The 18,388-nt window shown below is 37.2% G+C and overlaps 1 protein-coding gene across 1 annotated transcript in view; it reads right to left on the bottom strand.

Moving 5' to 3' along the window:
• Positions 1 to 14,938, bottom strand: part of LOC127435603 (neuroplastin-like) — a 42,632-nt gene extending 27,694 nt beyond the window's left edge. The window contains exon 1 of the mRNA XM_051689188.1: positions 14,633 to 14,938. Coding sequence (XP_051545148.1) covers positions 14,633 to 14,705 — 73 coding nt within the window. The 5' untranslated portion in view covers positions 14,706 to 14,938. The remainder of the gene's footprint in view (positions 1 to 14,632) is intronic.
• Positions 14,939 to 18,388: the final 3,450 nt, after the last annotated feature.

Genomic DNA, 18,388 nt, shown 5'->3' with positions numbered 1-18,388 from the left:
GTATATACTGCATTAAAAAAAAAAGGAAACTGAGCTTGTTCACAGCCTTTCATGCCAATTTGTCTAAACAAACAATCACACATATGAATCAATTTATTAACTGGCACCTACAGAATATTGTTTGATATTCCATAGAATATCATTTGTTATTACACAGCTCTCTGGAATATTTAATTCTGGTTGGTCAACTGCAGGGTTCTGCTGTCAAACATTTTTATATAATGACCGTTAACTGAATATTTGACAGTTGTCCCTGGTAACCAGTTTCCTACAAGCTGTGCTTCATGTCTCTTGTAGCTCTCAGAGCCTTTTATATTATTACATATTAAACAACTACTTGAATCAATATTTCAGGTCCATTTATTTGGTAAACAGCTGTGTAATAAGCAGGATAATGTACAGTCAGCCGGTCATTCTCGCTAAACCCCTTCAGGATGATACCCGATCACCCTGTTATGGTGTATTTTGCAATAATGACCTTCTGACTAAATATTTACCCCTTATATATTCCAAAATAAATATCGAACTTACCATATACTTAAGAATCTATCAGACACAAACATGACTATAAAATTATTACAATCTATTACAAAGATAAAAAGCTATCTTTAGGGAAAAAACATCAGGCAAGGTAAGGTTATGACAATTTCAACAATACAACGATGTTTCTAAACAACTGAGCATTTATGACACCACATGTGTTACATTATGTGTCACTTCTTCATACTCACCCAATCCAGCATACTCATTATGACACATTGTGACACATTGATGATGTACGATAACAATGTGGCCATCTTCACAACAGTATTTGCTACCTTTGACAGCAGACTAAAATATTAGCCAAGCCAATTCATTTCACAACATTTCGCTATTTTGAGATTATGTCCACTTGGCCGATTAAAGGAATGTTCCGAGTTCAATGCAAGTTAAGCTCAATAGAGGACCTTTGTGGCATAATGTTGATTTTCACAAAAATAATTTCGACTTTTAATAAAAGTAAAAGTAAAAATCACGGTTAAAGTAGGCTATTACACTGGAAGTGTATGGGGCCAGTCCATACACATTAAAATACACACTGTTTCAAAAGTAAAGCCACAAAACTTTAACATTATTCATGTTAACATAATGTTAATGTGATAAAATCGCTTACTAACCTTATATGTGTAAAGTTATATTCAATATTACAACTCTGATGCCATGCCAATGTAACACTGGTAAACAGTGTAATCAATTTTATCACAATAAAATAATTGTGAAAATTTTTTATCATTCTAAAATCATGCTAACATGTTTACATCTTGAGGCTATACTTTTGAAATGGTGTGTATTTTAATGTTTATGGACTGTCACTGGCCCCAGTCACTTCCATTGTAAGTGCCTTCCTGTAACTGTGATTTCTGAATTTTGTTTTTTAAATAAACGAAGGGATGAGATTAATTTATTTTCTGTGGTAATCAACAATATGCAACAAATGCTGTCAACTGAGCTTAACTTGTGTTGAAGTGTGAACTTCAGAGTGCCCTATTCTTTTTTCACATATTTTTGAGTGCATTTTCAGTAAATATAGTGTTAAATAACTTAAATAAAAAGTTAATAGTTTTTATAAAATTACTACAATTTATATTTTTAAATGTTTAAATCAAATAAAGTATTTAATGTTTGTGTAAGTATCATATTCTACTATATATCACATATGATAAAGCCCTATATGATATGCATTGGCATAATATCAGCCATCAGCCACTCTGCCCTCTAGATATCGGCATCTGTCATTGAAAAATCACCTCCTATTGGTTTACAACTGGCTGTCTTACCAGATTCAAAGGATTAATTGGAACAGAAACAAACTGTACTATTGTCCAAGAAAGAAACACTGAAATTTCTCAAGGAGAAGGACAAGGATGTATACACTCAATAAGGGCTTGTTGACTACAAATATATGCCATTGCCTATACAGTGCATTCAGAAAGTAATCAGACCCCTTCATTTTTTTTCACATTTTGTTATGTTGCAGCCTTATGCTAAAATGCTTTAAATTATTTATTTTTTCACATCAATATACATTCCATACGCCATAATGACAAAGCAAAAACCAGATATTTAATAACTTTGCAAATGTATTAAAAAGAATAAACTGAAATATCACATTGACAAAAGTATTAAGACCCTTCACTCATTACTTAGTTGAAGCACGTTTAGCAGCGATTACAACCTCAAGTCTTTTTGGGTATGATGCAACAAGCTTTGCACTCATGGATTTGGGAATTTTCTGCCATTCTTCTCTGCAGATCCTCTCAAGCTCTGTCAGGTTGGATTGGAATGTCGGTGAACAGCCATTTTCAGGTCTCTCCAGAGATGTTCGATTGGGTTCAAGTCCAGGCTCTGGCTAGGCCACTCAAGGACATTCACAGAGTTGTCCCTAAGCCACTCTTGCATTGTCTTGGCTGTGTGCTTAGGGTCATTGTCCTGTTGGAAGGTGAACCTTCGGCCCAGTCTGAGTTCCTGAGTGCTCTGGACCAGGTTTTCATTAAGGATATCTCTGTTTTTTGCTGTGTTCAGCTTTCCTTCAACCCCGACCAGTCCTCCAGTCCCTGCCACTGAAAAACACCCCCACAAGCAGCTACCACCACAATGCTTCACCGTTGGGATGGTATTGTTCAGGTGATGAGCAGTGCCTGATTTCCTCCAGACATGATGCTTGGAATTGAGGCCAAGCAGTTCAATCTTCATTTCATCAGACCAGATAATCTTGTTTCTCACAGTCTGAGAGTCCTTTAGGTGCTTTTTTATGTGTCTTGCACTGAGGAGAGGCTTTTGTCTGGCCACTCTGCCATAAAGCCCAGATCGGTGGAGTGTTGCAGTGATGGTTATCCTTCTGCAAGTTTCTCATATCTCCACACATGATCCTTGGTCACCTCTCTTACCAAGGTCCTTCTCTCCCGGATTACTCAGTTTGGCCAGCTCTAAGAAGAGTCCTGGTTTTTCCAAACTTCTTCCATTTAAGAATTATGTAGGCCACTGTGCTCTTGGGAACCTTCAATGCAGCTGAAATGTTTTTGCAGCCTTCCCCAGATCTGTGCCCCAACACAATCCTGTCTCTGAGCTCTGCAGGCAGTTCCTTTGACCTCATGGCTTGGTTTTTGCTCTGATATGCATTTTCAGCTGTGAGACCTTATATAAACAGGTGTGTGCCTTTCTAAATTATGTCCAATCAATTGGGTTTGCCACAGGTGGACCCCAATCAAAGTGTAGAAACATCTCAAAGATGATCCAGAGAAATGGGATGCACCAGAGCTAAATTCCAAGTGTCATAGCAAAGGGTCTGAATACTTATGTCAGTGTGATATTACAGTTTTTTTCTTTTTAATACATTTACAAAGTTATTAAAAATATGGCTTTTGTTTTGTCATTATGGGGTATGGCGTGTACACTGATGTGAAAAAAAAATAATTTAAAGCATTTTGGCATAAGGCTGCAACATAACAAAATGTGGAAAACAAATTAAAGGGTCTGAATACTTTCTGAATGCACTGTTTATTGCAGCATATCAAGAGACTACAAGGGCAAGAGTGATGTACACAGGGAGTTGCTCAGACTTTTTAGTAGACCAGTTACAGGATTTATCGGACTCAAACAAAGGGAAGAGGAAAAGGGAAGATCCACTAAAACTAGATCCCACATCCACTAACACAGGCCACCACACTATACTTAACTGAGGAAAAATCAAGGGGGTGTTTGGTTTCTATAGTCCCCCCTACTACCCAGGGAATTTTACAGTTAACTCACTCTGCAACACTTTAACTGTTGCCTGGGCTCGTATCCAGGTAATGGATGGATTCTGGCGTAAATCATTACGGTGTGGGTCGTTACTGGCTCTGCACTCATAAATCCCAGAATCCTCGATGGTGACACGAGTGATGGCTAATACGCTAACTCCATTGACACCGTACGCCGTGTTGATGGACACGCGTTGTTTGCGCGCGCCATCCCATAGCTGGAAGAAGCTGTCAGCCCTGCTCACCTCTGCATACCACCACTGGATCTCGGGGGTGGGCTTCCCCACCACATCACAGTACAGCTCAAAGGTGTCGCCCATCAGCTTAATCTCAGAGAGAGGGGACTTCACAAACCCCGCTGAGGGGTGGCAAAGAGGAAGGACAACAGATGAAAATGGTGGGGAAAAAACATGACAAAAAAAGGGTTGGGAAGAAAGAAAAAGAAGGACAGTAAAAGAGAGAACAGTGTGTGGAAAGAAAAAAAAACATAAGATTAAACTCAAACTACAAACAAAACATTTAAAAAGAAAGAAACAATAAAAATAGAAAATGACTGAACTCAAGAAGATAAAACAAAGGTAAGGAATGTGTTTTAAAATGGAATACTAGCTTTCAAATAATTAAGTACTGCACAGTTTATACTGTCTATTTTTTTCTTTTTATAGGCTACCGTATGTGAAACATTTGGCTCCACATTGTGGACCACACATGCTGATACATGATACAACACATCCAGTGTCGGCCAATGGGGGAAGTAGTTAGAATATCAGGCTACATCCACATTAATCCAGATTCATTTCGAAACGCTCTCCATCCACACTGCCATTTTCAAGCGTTTTCCAAAAGTTGCTTGCCCACACTAAAGCGTATCAAAACTCTTAAATCACTTTACTATGCATGCATGAATGCAAAAAAAAAAAAACAACAACAAAAAAAACACCATTCCATGTTCTGTCAGAAACACAGTCGTCCTTGTGTTCCATCGCCAGATAGCAATTCTGAGTAATCTTCCTGTCGCCTTTGAAGGAATGCAATGTGCAGGTTGTACAAAGTAACATTTATCTTTAACAATGCTATCAAAGTGAATATCAGGCACAACAACGCCGCTACAACAGGCGCCACCATCTTGAATGTTTTGGGTTGAATGAATCACATGACTGCGTCACATGACAATAAATAAATTATTGTTTTCAGATATCTCTGTTTCCCCTGTCCACACTACAATGTGAAGACAGCAGTTTTAAATTTATCCACTTGGCAGTGTTTTCGAAAAGCTAAGTTTTCGCTGACAAAACAGCATCTCAGTGTGAACAGGAGGACAAAACGTAGAGATAAAGATGCATTTCAAACTAAAATGTATTAGTGTGGGTGTGGCCTAAGTAAGCACAGACCAATTTCAGCAGTAGAACTTTCGACCTACTGTCACCGAATTAACAGTGATATCAGTCTGTTCCATGGATACAGAAAATTTGCATTCTGTGGATAGTATAAATTCTATACAATACAAATAAAGTAGGTGTAGTATGGTAGTATGCTATTCTGAACATACAGTAGCCATAAAGTTTGGAGATAATGCAGAGATCCTTGATGCCGTTAAGAAAGGTGGATGGCCTTGAACAGTGTGACGCCATGTCTATAGCGCTTTGAATCCGAGCACCTCAGTGCAATCTCATTATTCATGTGTGGGTGTGCTGACAGACAGGCTGTTTCCATAGAAGCGTACTACAGTAGTTGAGCAGGTAGGTCTTTTAAAATGGGTAGGGCTGCAAACCACACTTCATGCTTTCTTCCGCCCGCTCATTAACTGTGCAGTGTAAGCTGATTGCATTCAGAGGTATGACGCTTCGCAAAGTGTAAACAATCTGTAATGCAATAAGTGTCTATATAAACTAAATTTGAAAGGCATAGTGATCTACCAATAGTGCTTTCTGCTTATCAATGTCAGCAGCGGGAAAAAAAATGAATTAAAATCAATTGTGTTGAAATTAAAAACAAAAGCTGAACAGTGAGTGGAAGCACAGTAATTTACATGATGTCAAAAACTAAACAGCAACAACTAAAGTACAAAGGTATATGCATAAATAAATGTCGAAAGCCATGATATTTGAATTTTTTTGTGATTCACATTCTTCGTGCATATCGCCACCTACTGGGCAAGGAGGAGAATTTATTGTAAAAAATGACTTAAATATTGATCTGTTACTTTTATGTTGCCTTTATGTGCACATTAGAGCTTCAAAATGTTGGTACCCATTTACTTGCATTGTGAGGACCTACAGAGTTTAGATATTCTTCTAAAAATCTTCATCATTCACATCTGGGATGGCATGAGGGTGAGTTGATAAAATAATTTTTTATTTTTGGGTGAACTATCCCTTAAACTTCATATAAAAGTAATTGAAGTGGTGACAAAATGAAAGTTCTCATATTGTGAACTGATAGTTGGCTGAACAAGAAATTAGTAGTTCACGCAACAATAATTTTTGCATGTAGTGAACAAATCAATTAGCAATGTTACTGAGGACAATCTTACTGCATCATGCTGCATATAATTTTTTTTCAGTGTTGTTTTCTTCTTGCATCGCCCACTTTTGTTAAATATTTGAGAAACATTTGTTTCATATTCCGATACACAACTTTTTGGTTAATGTACTAACGGTTTAAAAAAAAAAAATGTAAATCAGGCAAATGTGTCAATATTTACTTTGTTTAAAGAATGTATTATCAGTGGGTCAGATTTGAACTAGTGGGAAGAACAGACAAAAAAGATCAATAGAGCAAATAAAAATGTAATACAAAATGTTTCCTTTGAGATTATGTTGTATAAATGTGCAGAGGAGCTTTTTGATGATTGCATTTCATTATTATGTTAAACAAAACAGTTATTTTTACATACAGCACCATTTTTTCTGTTGATAGTGATTGTGTAAAAATAAAACTTATCACAAAGAGAAATACAGCAGAACTAGATGCGATCATTACAACTAGACCACCTTTATGCTCAACAAGTGTGATGCAAGTTACCAGGGATTTTATTGCATTGCATGTGTTAAACAGTCAGTAGCTGAGGTTGATTTAGATGAGACTCTAAAAATTTGTTTTCCAGGCCTAAGCAATCTGAGGAGGCAACACATAGGCTAACTAATGAGGAGCTTCCCAGATCCTTTGTGTGCATGAAAAGAAACCAACATAGTGTCTGACCTTCACAACTAACTGAGTTAACATGCTTCCAGCAGCCTCTTTAAAGGGATTTGTTTAAATGTATGAAAACTGTGTGATATCCCCTTGTAGTGTAAGCATATCTATGCTACAGTGGTGTGAAAAAGTGTTTGCCCCCTTCCTGATTTCTTATTTTTTTGCATGTTTGTCACACTTAAATGTTTCAGATCATCAAACAAGTTTAAATATTATTCAAAGATAACACAAGTAAACACAAAATGCAGTTTTTAAATGAAGGTTGTTACTATTAAGGGAAAACAAAATCCAAACCTACATGGCCCTGTGTGAAAAAGTGTTTGCCCCACCTGTTAAAACATAACTTAACTGTGGTTTATCACACCTGAGTTCAATTTCTATAGCCACACCCAGGTCTGATTACTGCCACACCTGTTCTCAATCAAGAAATCACTTAAATAGGACCTGCCTGACAAAGTGAAGTAGACCAAAAGATCTTCAAAAGCTAGACATCATGCCGAGATCCAAAGAAATTCAGGAACAAATGAGAAAGAAAGTAATTGAGATCTATCAGTCTGGAAAAGGTTATAAAGCCATTTCTAAAGCTTTGGGACTCCAGAGAACCACAGTGAGAGCCATTATCCACAAATTGCGAAAACATGGAACAGTGGTGAACCTTCCCAGGAGTGGCCAGCCGACCAAAATTACCCCAAGAGCGCAGCGACGACTCATCCAAGAGGTCACAAAAGACCCCACAACAACATCCAAAGAACTGCAGGCCTCACTTGCCTCAGTTAAGGTCAGTGATAATGACTCCACCATAAGAAAGAGACTGGGCAAAAATGGCCTGCAGGCAGAGTTCCAAGACGAAAACCACTGCTGAGCAAAAAGAACATTAAGGCTCATCTCATTTTTGCCAGAAAACATCTTGATGATCCCCAAGACTTTTGGGAAAATACTCTGTGGACTGATGAGACAAAAGTTGAACTTTTTGGAAGGTGTGTGTCCCATTACATCTGGCGTAAAAGTAACACCACATTTCAGAAAAAGAACATCATACCAACAGTAAAATATGGTGATGGTAGTGTGATGGTCTGGGGCTGTTTTTCTGCTTCAGGACCTGGAAGACTTGCTGTGATAAATGGAACCATGAATTCTGCTGTCTACCAAAAAATCCTGGAGGAGAATGTCCGGCCATCTGTTCATGACCTCAAGATGAAGCGAACTTGGGTTCTGCAGCAGGACAATGATCCAAAACACACCAGCAAGTCCACCTCTGAATGGCTGAAGAAAAACAAAATGAAGACTTTGGAGTGGCCTAGTCAAAGTCCTGACCTGAATCCTATTGAGATGCTGTGGCATGACCTTAAAAAGGCAGTTCATGCTCGTAAACCCTCCAATGTGGCTGAATTACAACAATTCTGCAAAGATGAGCGGGCCAAAATTCCTCCACAGCGCTGTAAAAGACTCATTGCAAGTTATCGCAAATGCTTGATTGCAGTTGTTGCTGCTAAGGGTGGCCCAACCAGTTCTTAGGTTTAGGGGGCAATCACTTTTTCACACAGGGCCATGTAGGTTTGGATTTTGTTTTCCCTTAATAGTAACAACCTTCATTTAAAAACTGCATTTTGTGTTTACTTGTGTTATCTTTGAATAATATTTAAACTTGTTTGATGATCTGAAACATTTAAGTGTGACAAACATGCAAAAAAATAAGAAATCAGGAAGGAGGCAAACACTTTTTCACACCACTGTATAGACTTGTAGTTGCTGTATATGTGGACAGGGTTTGCATGCTAATGAATCCACACAAATAGCTGCACACTAAGAATGGAAGCGAAAACCTTTTTACCCTGAAGGCAGATAGCCCTGTTTTTCTCTTGATAACCAGAACCATGCAAAGACAACTATGGCAGAATGATCCATCTGATCAAATGTGTATGCCATGTATGTGTGCTCATCCATTTGCATGTGCAAGATAAAAAGCATGAGTGAGATGAAAGGAGAGGTGTCGGTTTTGATCTCGTGATATCGTGGCCCTTTACAAGAAACACATAAGCAACGTTGTTCAATTTGTTTAGGATGGGAGAATTTTTTGACCAAATTAAATCCATCTGCATATCGTAATAAGCAATAAAATGCTGATATGAAAAGCTGATATGAAAAACTGAAGTTTATTTATAAGAAATTAGTAACACACTTTGTAAAATGCCATAGTATGTAGAAGGGTTGGCACTTTGAAAGAACATGTAATATTTTTATTCTGTCTCATTCTCACATTAATGCAGAAAAATTGCCATAAATGGTTGGGACAGCTGTGAAAACGGCACTTACCTATAGGATACATGACTACGAAAACCATCCAAAACACTTTAAAACCAGCAGACTTTGACTTATGAGATATCAATATGATATCCATTAGGCCTGGGATCGATGCCCTTTTCATGCATCGATAATCTGAACAATTTTCCAATTCGAAATATATCTGGATTTTTTTCAGATACAAATAGGGCTGAACATTGCAAATAGTGTTTGTCTTGTCAAACATTTTTCTCATCACAACTTTGGTAAAGTGTGAGCGGCAGGGTAAATTAAAGGGGGTCGCACACCGGACACACCTGGCGCATTGTAAATTTCAAACAGTTATTTTCTTAAAAGGTATGGACACATCGACAATGCTCAGCTTCAAAATTCTGCAGCGAAATGGTACTGCCCCCCAGGGGACGTTCAAAGGATGCCAGGGGTTGCTGAGAGCAAATTAGTAGAGAGAGGGGCATTAGGTTACAAATGGGAGATGTTTATCACTCATAATAATCAAATCTATCATCAAGTTCCTCTTTACATTAAAATATTTATCTAGACTTGGAGTATATCAGTTGCTTCTCAATTACACAGGTTGGTATGCATTTGTACCACGGTTCATCTGATTTTGAAGTCTAGCGACACAGCTGAAGTATCTGGTTTAGCAGCGTCAGATAGACAGGCAGAGGCACAACCTCCACTAATGCACCTGTATGGCTCTGTAGGTGGATAAGTCTCAATGGACAGAGCAACACGAGCACAAAGAAGGTGCGTTTTTACTCGCAGACTGGTCTCGAGCTCTTAAACGTGCAGCTCTGATCATTTTTAGTGCTGCAAGAACCAGTGAGAAGCACGCCATGAGACATGGAAACCATTTGAATTTGGCACAGATTTCTACACGACCACCCTTGAATTTACTATAGTAACACTAACTGTATTTTAGGCAGAAATAGATTCATAATACATATTATCATATCATTACTTCAGCTCTTTTAAATTTGTCATAGGCTACATTAGGGGAGTGAGGGAATATATTCATTTTTTGTTACAACTTATACATTTATATTTTGTATTTATTGTTTTTACATGTGTTTAGAGTAGTTCAAAAATGCCATAGTTTGTTTTACAAAAATCATGTTACATCTAACCATGGAAGTAAAGAAGATTCATGCTTCTATGTGATTACTATGGTCTTGTTACAAATACCACTGTTAAAACTATAAAAATAAAAAAAAATTCAAAAGGTCAAATGCAAAATAAAAATTTTTTTTTTTTAAGATGAAATATAAATGTGTAAATCTACAGTACTGGTTATCGCCCAAACAAATCATATCAGTGCATCCCTAATTAGGACACAATTTAGTCCAATCAATGGGTCACCTTCAGTCATGCATTCACCACCAGCTATTTAGAAATCAACTACTTTTGCACCTGAATTTATTTACAGGTCATGTGTGTACGAGGTTATAATTGGTCAGATTTATGATGCAAGAGGTGATAATCTGTCAAAATAAAGAACATGTCAGTTAAAGCTACACAATGTTACTTTTTTTTGTCAAAAAATAACAAAATGTTTTTAATGAGAGAGTGCAAAACAAAATCCATCTTCCAAACCATGTCTTTACCCAAATACACTTTGATAAACCTATAATAATTATTTATATTTTAGAGCTGTCGGGACGGATTTCACGGAAAATTGCATACATATGTCATTCGCCCGTGCGTGTTGACGTCATATCCATACACAGAGAAAATAAGATCTGGCTACTGTAGCGCGTGCATGGTGAAAATTTGTTGTCACAACTAATGAGAAAAATTGAGCATGGATCATTCAAAATGGCAAACCTCTGGGGAATCACCGGTTGTAAAAACAAAGAAACCCCGAACAGAGCAGAGTCTACAAGCAAAATGGGAAAGCGACAGAGTCCATAATAAAACCCGAATCAACATCAGCTTGGCTTTTCAGAGGTGGTGACAACTCCGAGATCTAAAAGGATTTAAAAGCGACCCAGAGATGGCTTTTTTCTTACTCAACAGTTGAATAAAACAGATATTTTATTGGTATGGTTTAGGTATAGTTGTGTAACCACACACACACACACACACACGTCTGTGTGAAATACAGTAATTATATTGTAATCGGTGCAGAACTTTTCACTTGCTAGCACATGTTTGTATTTTTCTTTATAACAGCAATAATTTATATAAATAAATCAAGGACATGTGAGTCTTGAAATGATGTTGACCACTGTTTGGTAACAATGACAATCTATAAAGGAGTTACTATCGTGGTCTATTTGGCCAGAATATTCTGCAGTTATAAAAACTTTACAATGTTTGACCTTATCAGACTAGCAATCGTTATGTCTAATGTTAATAAACGTTGCCTAACTTTTGTAACGTCATTTATTTCAAAACAACAACATTTCCAATAAGTCAAAACAACAGCATGAGATCTGCTCAGCTGACATGTTTTCGGATATTCGTCTTTTCCTTTCTTTCATTATTTATTTGTCCATTCGCTCAGATAAGATGTCCTGTATCCATGTGTACACCGGTGCCTCGAACTACATTCATCCACGCAGAGGAGCAGAGCCAGGGGCGGGTTTATGATTTCTGAGGCCCCAAGCAACCGACAAAGCTGTGGCCCCATTTTGAAATTTTTGGCTTAAATTACATTAATTGTATTTTAAATCATAATTTTAAACTCATCCTAACAACCATTGTAGCCAAGTACATTCAAAATGTTTAATGAAATAAAAATCGTTAAAGACAATTAATTCATGTTTACCTGTTTTTCCAAAATACAGTAATAAAAAAAGCAATATTTACCTACATAAATTTATACAAAACAATTTTCAACAGGGTGTGCAAAACCTACTACTTCACCCAGTAACATTTTGGAATTCAGTTGTTATTTATTAATTTTATAACCCAACAATTATTTATTGTTGTCCAGTTTTCCATTATAATATGATATAGTATTATTATTATTACTTTAAGGATTTGTTGTATGCAATAGTAATATATTCCTGTCTTACTTACTTTACTTTCACCTGGAGCTTATATTCTGACACTGAGGCTGTATTTTATGTAAGCATCGTAGGCAACGTTCGTATTGTAACAATAAACATATAAAGCATGGCGGCTCCTCAGCACACTAGAAGGAAAAAAAACATTGCCGTTTATCAAGCGCTGAAACTTTGCTTGTTGCAGAACAATCTGGAATAATGTTAAACATTGTAACAGTCCCCTCTTTGCAACCTGAACTTGTTCAGAACCTTACATTTTTGTGACACCTGCGCTGAAAAAAACAATCTAGACACAGTTCAACGACTGATACAGAACGCAGGTGTCTCGACATGCATTTTTGAAACCTGAAGCTCTTATTAACTTCACACAGTGTCTAAAAATGTGCCAGTCCTCCGTGAGACACTGAAGAAACAGCGAGACGTGGTGCAGCAAGTATGGATGTTCGTCCAGCACGTGTTTACTCAGGAAAACAATGGCAAAACAGAGCAGACACAGGCAAAAACATGTTCGGTGTGAACAGCCCACTCATCCATTTGCGCATATCTTGTATCTGTGAGTGAGAGCGCGTGCGCAAAACAAGTTCAGACGGTCTATATATTTTTTCATAAATTACAAACCAGAACCCTACTTTAAAAAAACTCACCTGTCCCGACCCCAGCGGCTTCTAACGTGAACTGCTCTAAGATCGCTGATAACAGCGTATTCACGCGTATACCCAGAACAACATGTCACCCCTCAAGCATTTTTTGTGGAGCTTTCCTATAGGGGCGGGGGCCCCACCGATGTCCGGGGCCCTACACAATTGCGTGGTTTGCGTTGTGGTTAAAACTGCTACTGAGCAGAGCCGAAGCACAACTTGCATCATTACCAAAACAATGTTCTTCCGCAAGATGCATGCAGTTTCATTTTTTAACAGTTAGAGGGTCAAAAGTTAGTGTAGCTTTAAACGGCAGTAATTAATTATAGGTTATGGGCAAATGCTCAGGTGCATTCCAGGGCCCCTAGATGGATGCCTCCACTAAAGTCAGACGATCTAATGTGTTACAGCTCACTAACTGAGAGCGTCTATGACGTCATAATGCACCGCGGCGCTCCTCTGTTGAGACTAACAGGTCCGCGCGCACGTGGAGGACATTAACACCATGCATCCCGCTGCTGCATCGGCACTATAAATAGAAACATGCAGCAGAATTGACCGGTGCTATTTATGTCGCTGCAGAGGACCGGTGCTCAAAGCTGGCACTGTACCTGACTCTACTGTACCATTATTTCCTATTTGGCCAGTTGGATAGCGAGCATATGCGCAAAAATAGTTTAGAAGTCACTGGAAATCGTATTTTAAGCGAAAACCAAATGGTTTTGAAGCGCTGGAATGAATTCCTGAGTCATAAGCCTCAGCATTAGATTGTCACATGCAAATCAAACACAAAAGACGAAAGATTCGTTATCATTCATTCTGTTCGCACTAAATTCTCGATATAGTCGGTCTGTGTTGGACCAGGCAGGTTGGGTTTCATCAACAAGGAGCAGATCCATCTCATCGGTTCCTGCATCGTTCTATCTAAATGATTCTCTTGAAAGGGAATCGACTCTAAAAGAAGCCTGAACACAAATGATCACAGCCTCTCGCGTACAGCCACAAATAGACGCTCCCTTTGGGACGAGTGGCCAAATATTAAAATCTAACCCATTTGCGAGTATGTTTAAGTAGGCAGGAATGGGAAGTCGAATTTAAAGGGCCGTTCACACCGAACGCGTTTTTGTGTCCGTCTGCGCTCGTTTTCAATCGTTTTCCATCTTAGACCGTTGCGCTGCGCCCAGCTGTGGGTTGAGACGTCCTTTCAGGTAAAAAAAAAAAAGAAAAAAAAAAAGAAAAAGACGTCAACTTTTAAAAGCGCGTCTCGAGACACCTGCGTTCTTTTATATGCGTTACGCATAGCGCTTTTTTTTTTTTTTTTTTTTTTTAGTGCAAGAACGTATTCGGTGTGAACGGCCCCTTATACTGGTTGAGTTCTGTTTAAAAACTGATCTGCGATACGCTTTGCCGCTTAAATCTACAAGGACATATATATATATATATATATATATTAAATAAACACTGTCACATCTCATGAGCGTCCATTTACTTCTGAGTATTTGCAAAGAGGTGAGTTTATCCTGTGCACTGAGTCGAGGCAAATTACATGCACCTGCCGCAACCATGAAGACATCATTCCTTTATCAATCGCCTCGTCCCACAGGAAACCTTCATAATTTGTGATCACACCATTCCTTAGGCCAAGTAAAAAAAAACACACACACACATTATTAATAAAAAATAAATAATAATAAAAAAAAGTCCTTACCGTTCTGAGCGGAGCCCGAATGCAGCATCAAGACTCCGAATAATATCACCAACGGATTCCCCGCGCAAGACATTTTCTAGGTCTGACTACCTGGAATCTGTGTGGAGGGATGCGGAGGAAGAGGGAGAAGCGGCGAGTGGGTTGTCGAGGAGGATGTGAGTGAAGAGAGAGCTGCTACAATGACGAGGCGACCCTTGATGGAGCTCGAATCGGGTCACACAGAAGCCCGTCGCCTAGCAATAGCGCGCTCGGGTAAGTAGATGCCGCCGCTGTACTTATATCCGGTTCAAAAGAGGCTAGAAGACGTTGGTGCTCTCCTCTTAAATTCCCGCGATAGCACCAGCAGACCTGTCCTGCCTTCATTCAAGATAGAGAGTCAGAATCCTCAGGTGTACAGAACTGATTATCAAATTAAAGCATCTCGTTAAGTCTCTTATAATAGAGTTATATGGAGACCCTTAGGGAGAAATTTTACTTGAGTGTTCAATACAAGTCAATACAAGATTGTTCAATAGGCTACAAGTTAAGCTCAATCCACAGCATTTGTGGCATAATGTTGATTACCACAAAAATTTATATATATATATATATATATATATATATATATATATATATATATATATATATATATATATAATTAGGAACTCGTCTCTCCTTTTCTTAAACAAAGGATCTGGGTTCCAGTGAGGCACTCACAATGGAAGTGAATGGGGCCAATCCGTAAACATTAAAATACTCAGTTTCAAAAGTATAGCCACAAGACAAACAATATGTGTGTTAACATGATTTTAGTGTGATAAAATTGCTTACTAGCCTTTCTGTGTAAAGTTATAGACAATTTTACAACTTCGTTTTCATGACGATGTAATGCCGTAAACCCTAAAACGACTGTAAACAATGATTTAAACAACTTTACAGCTCAAAAAATGCACAAGTTTTAACAAAAGAATTAATGTTAGTGCTTATTGCTTATATAAAATTATAAGCTTCACATTTCTGCCCAAATTTGGCCCCATTCACTACCATTGTAAGTGCCTCACTATAACCTTGTTTATTTGTTATTTTTTTAAGAAAAAAAAAAGGGACAAGTTGAAATGAATTTTTGTGGTATTCAACATTATGACAAAAATGCTGTCAATTTAGCTTAACTTTTATTAAACACCGAATATTCCATTAAATCCATATCCTGTAAAATAAGATATTCACATTTCAATTGTAATTGCCAGTTTTGCCTAAATAAGTGTCTCATATTTCTTTACATTATGTTTCCCATTCCCTCAAACTAAAGTAGGCTAATTTCTGCTAAAGGTTAACAGTTTTTTTTATAATTTTTTTATCTAACCCTACATATCTAACATAGTTGCAAGGATCAATTAAAGTTTATTTCATTTTGAATTATTTAAATTTTGAGATCAGTGAGGAGAGTGTTGACTTTATTCAGCATCAAAGCAAGGCATTCTTAATTTGTGAATGTGAGATAGCTCATAAAGATATTGACTGGCATGAACTACAGGCAGGGTTGGGAGGGTTACTTTTGAAATGTATTCCACTACAGATTACAGAATACATGCTGTAAAATGTAATTTGTAATGTATTCCGTTAGATTACTCAAGGTCAGTAACGTATTCTAAATACTTTGGATTACTTCTTCAGCACTGGTAGATTTTTTCACTTGTTTTGACTATAAAAACCTAAATATCTTATGCAGTGTTGTTTCTAAAACAAGATCAATCAAATTGATCTTGTTTTAAGGATTTGTAGATATTTTTACAGGAAAACAATACAAAAATTATTATCAAGAATGTGATTTTTGCCCTAATATCAAAGGTCTTACTAGAAAAAAAGAAATTATGATCCAACGTGAATTTTCTTGATAAAAAAATATGATCGTGCCTGGTAACATGTGCATGTAAAATGGCTAGAAATAGCATTTTAGCTTAGCATAAAGCTGACAATTTACACAAGGTTTATTTCTATTTCTTCTGCTCCAAACTTACTTCAATTTTACTTCTCTGTCTGCTCGTATGAATGTAACACATCATAAGAAAGTGTTTCACCGCTGTTCAAATGCACTTTGAATCGCATCATTCATATGTATAAATGTTTTCCATCTGAAACGATTTAATATCAAATGAAACAAATGACAATAAAATGCAAAGTAATCTCTTCAGTAATCAAAATACTTTTAGAATGTAACAGTATTCTAATTACCAATGATTTAAACTGTAACTGTAGTGGAATACAGTAAAATACATAATCCTGTTACATGTATTCTGTTTCTCCCCAACCCTGACTACAGGCATACTTCAAGCCAACACGGTGCTGACACCACATAAATAGGCTGATACATCTAATGTGTGAGATGAACTTCTCACACCCTAGAAGTCCTCAGATGTTACTTTTAGAACTGGGTTGAGTTTCACATCATCCTAGCTATCTTTCTAAGATCTCTGATCACTTAATGGCAAAATACACTTTTTATAGATGACATACATAGGTAATAATTTAAGACACATTCTTATGAGGCATTATGATCACTGCTTCACTGTTCACTTTTTCTTATCTTTAATAACCCTAAATACATTTCAGAAAAGTAATTTAAATAAATTATTACTCTGTTACTATAACCTTAGAATTCTTGTTTTAATTAGGTCTGTTTTGCAGTGTTGGGGAGTAGCTAACTACATGTAGCGACGCTACTAACTTAACTACATTCTTCAGTAGCTTGACAGTAGCTCAGCTGCTTTTAAAACAGAGTAGCTTTTCCAGTAGCAAACTACTTTTTCCAGCAAGTAGCGGTGTAGCGTGACCAAACGCTACATCATGCTGGTCAGATTATAACTAATAGCCTTCCTTATTGCGTAGAAGCCAAACTTTTACCGACAAAACGTCAGACCATCTGGCAGCATATTTCTGTCTGCTGATCAGAATCAAGCAGCATGGTCTTCTTCTTTTGTAATGGCAGATCACAAACAAAAATAGTGAATTACCACCATCTACTGAGAACTTATTACAGCTCACTTGGATGAGAAGAGATTGTCTGATGGTTATGTAAAGCGAGCAACCACAGTTTGTTTACCTTTACAAGACATACAGGGGCAGATAAATCTGAAAATGATGAAAGAACACCATTTTATTCTTCTATGAAACAAAGAATGTTTCAGACACTTTGTTCTTATTAGATCACACAACAGCATATTTACCTTTACTATTTTAAATAAAATAATTCAAAAAGTTATTATTGCCTTTGGAGGGATTTTGTTTCTGTTTTAAATATGTTTATTTCGCTTCGCATCATCTGTGCGTTATTGAGGGCAGCGAGTGAATTATTATTATAATATTTATAAATATACAGTATATATTATTATAATAATGACTATCATGCAGAACAATTTGATTTCTCCATTTCTTAGCATTTAATGAACTATTATTTTCATGTAAAATAAATAAAATGATTGGTAAAAGAAATCATTTATGGCATGTATTATTAAGCAACAATCTAGGATGACCATCCGCCCACTTTTCTTTGGACCTGAACAAAGCGAACAAAAATATTTGTATAGCAACCTCTTTATGTGACCTGTAAAGCTGGCACTTGCATGTCAATGGCAAAAAAGTCAGAAAATACAATGAGCATGAACCCAGGTGAGGGGAGAAACAAGCCCCGAGTCTTTATTGACATATTATCCACAATAAATATTATGTGACAAGAACAAAAAATGCCAGCCCAAGGAGAGTTTGTCATAAAAATGTGAT

The sequence above is a fragment of the Myxocyprinus asiaticus genome, chromosome 46, assembly GCF_019703515.2.
Source record: "Myxocyprinus asiaticus isolate MX2 ecotype Aquarium Trade chromosome 46, UBuf_Myxa_2, whole genome shotgun sequence".
Classification (NCBI taxonomy): Eukaryota; Metazoa; Chordata; class Actinopteri; order Cypriniformes; family Catostomidae; genus Myxocyprinus; species Myxocyprinus asiaticus.
This window is presented reverse-complemented; position numbering and strand designations above follow the sequence as displayed.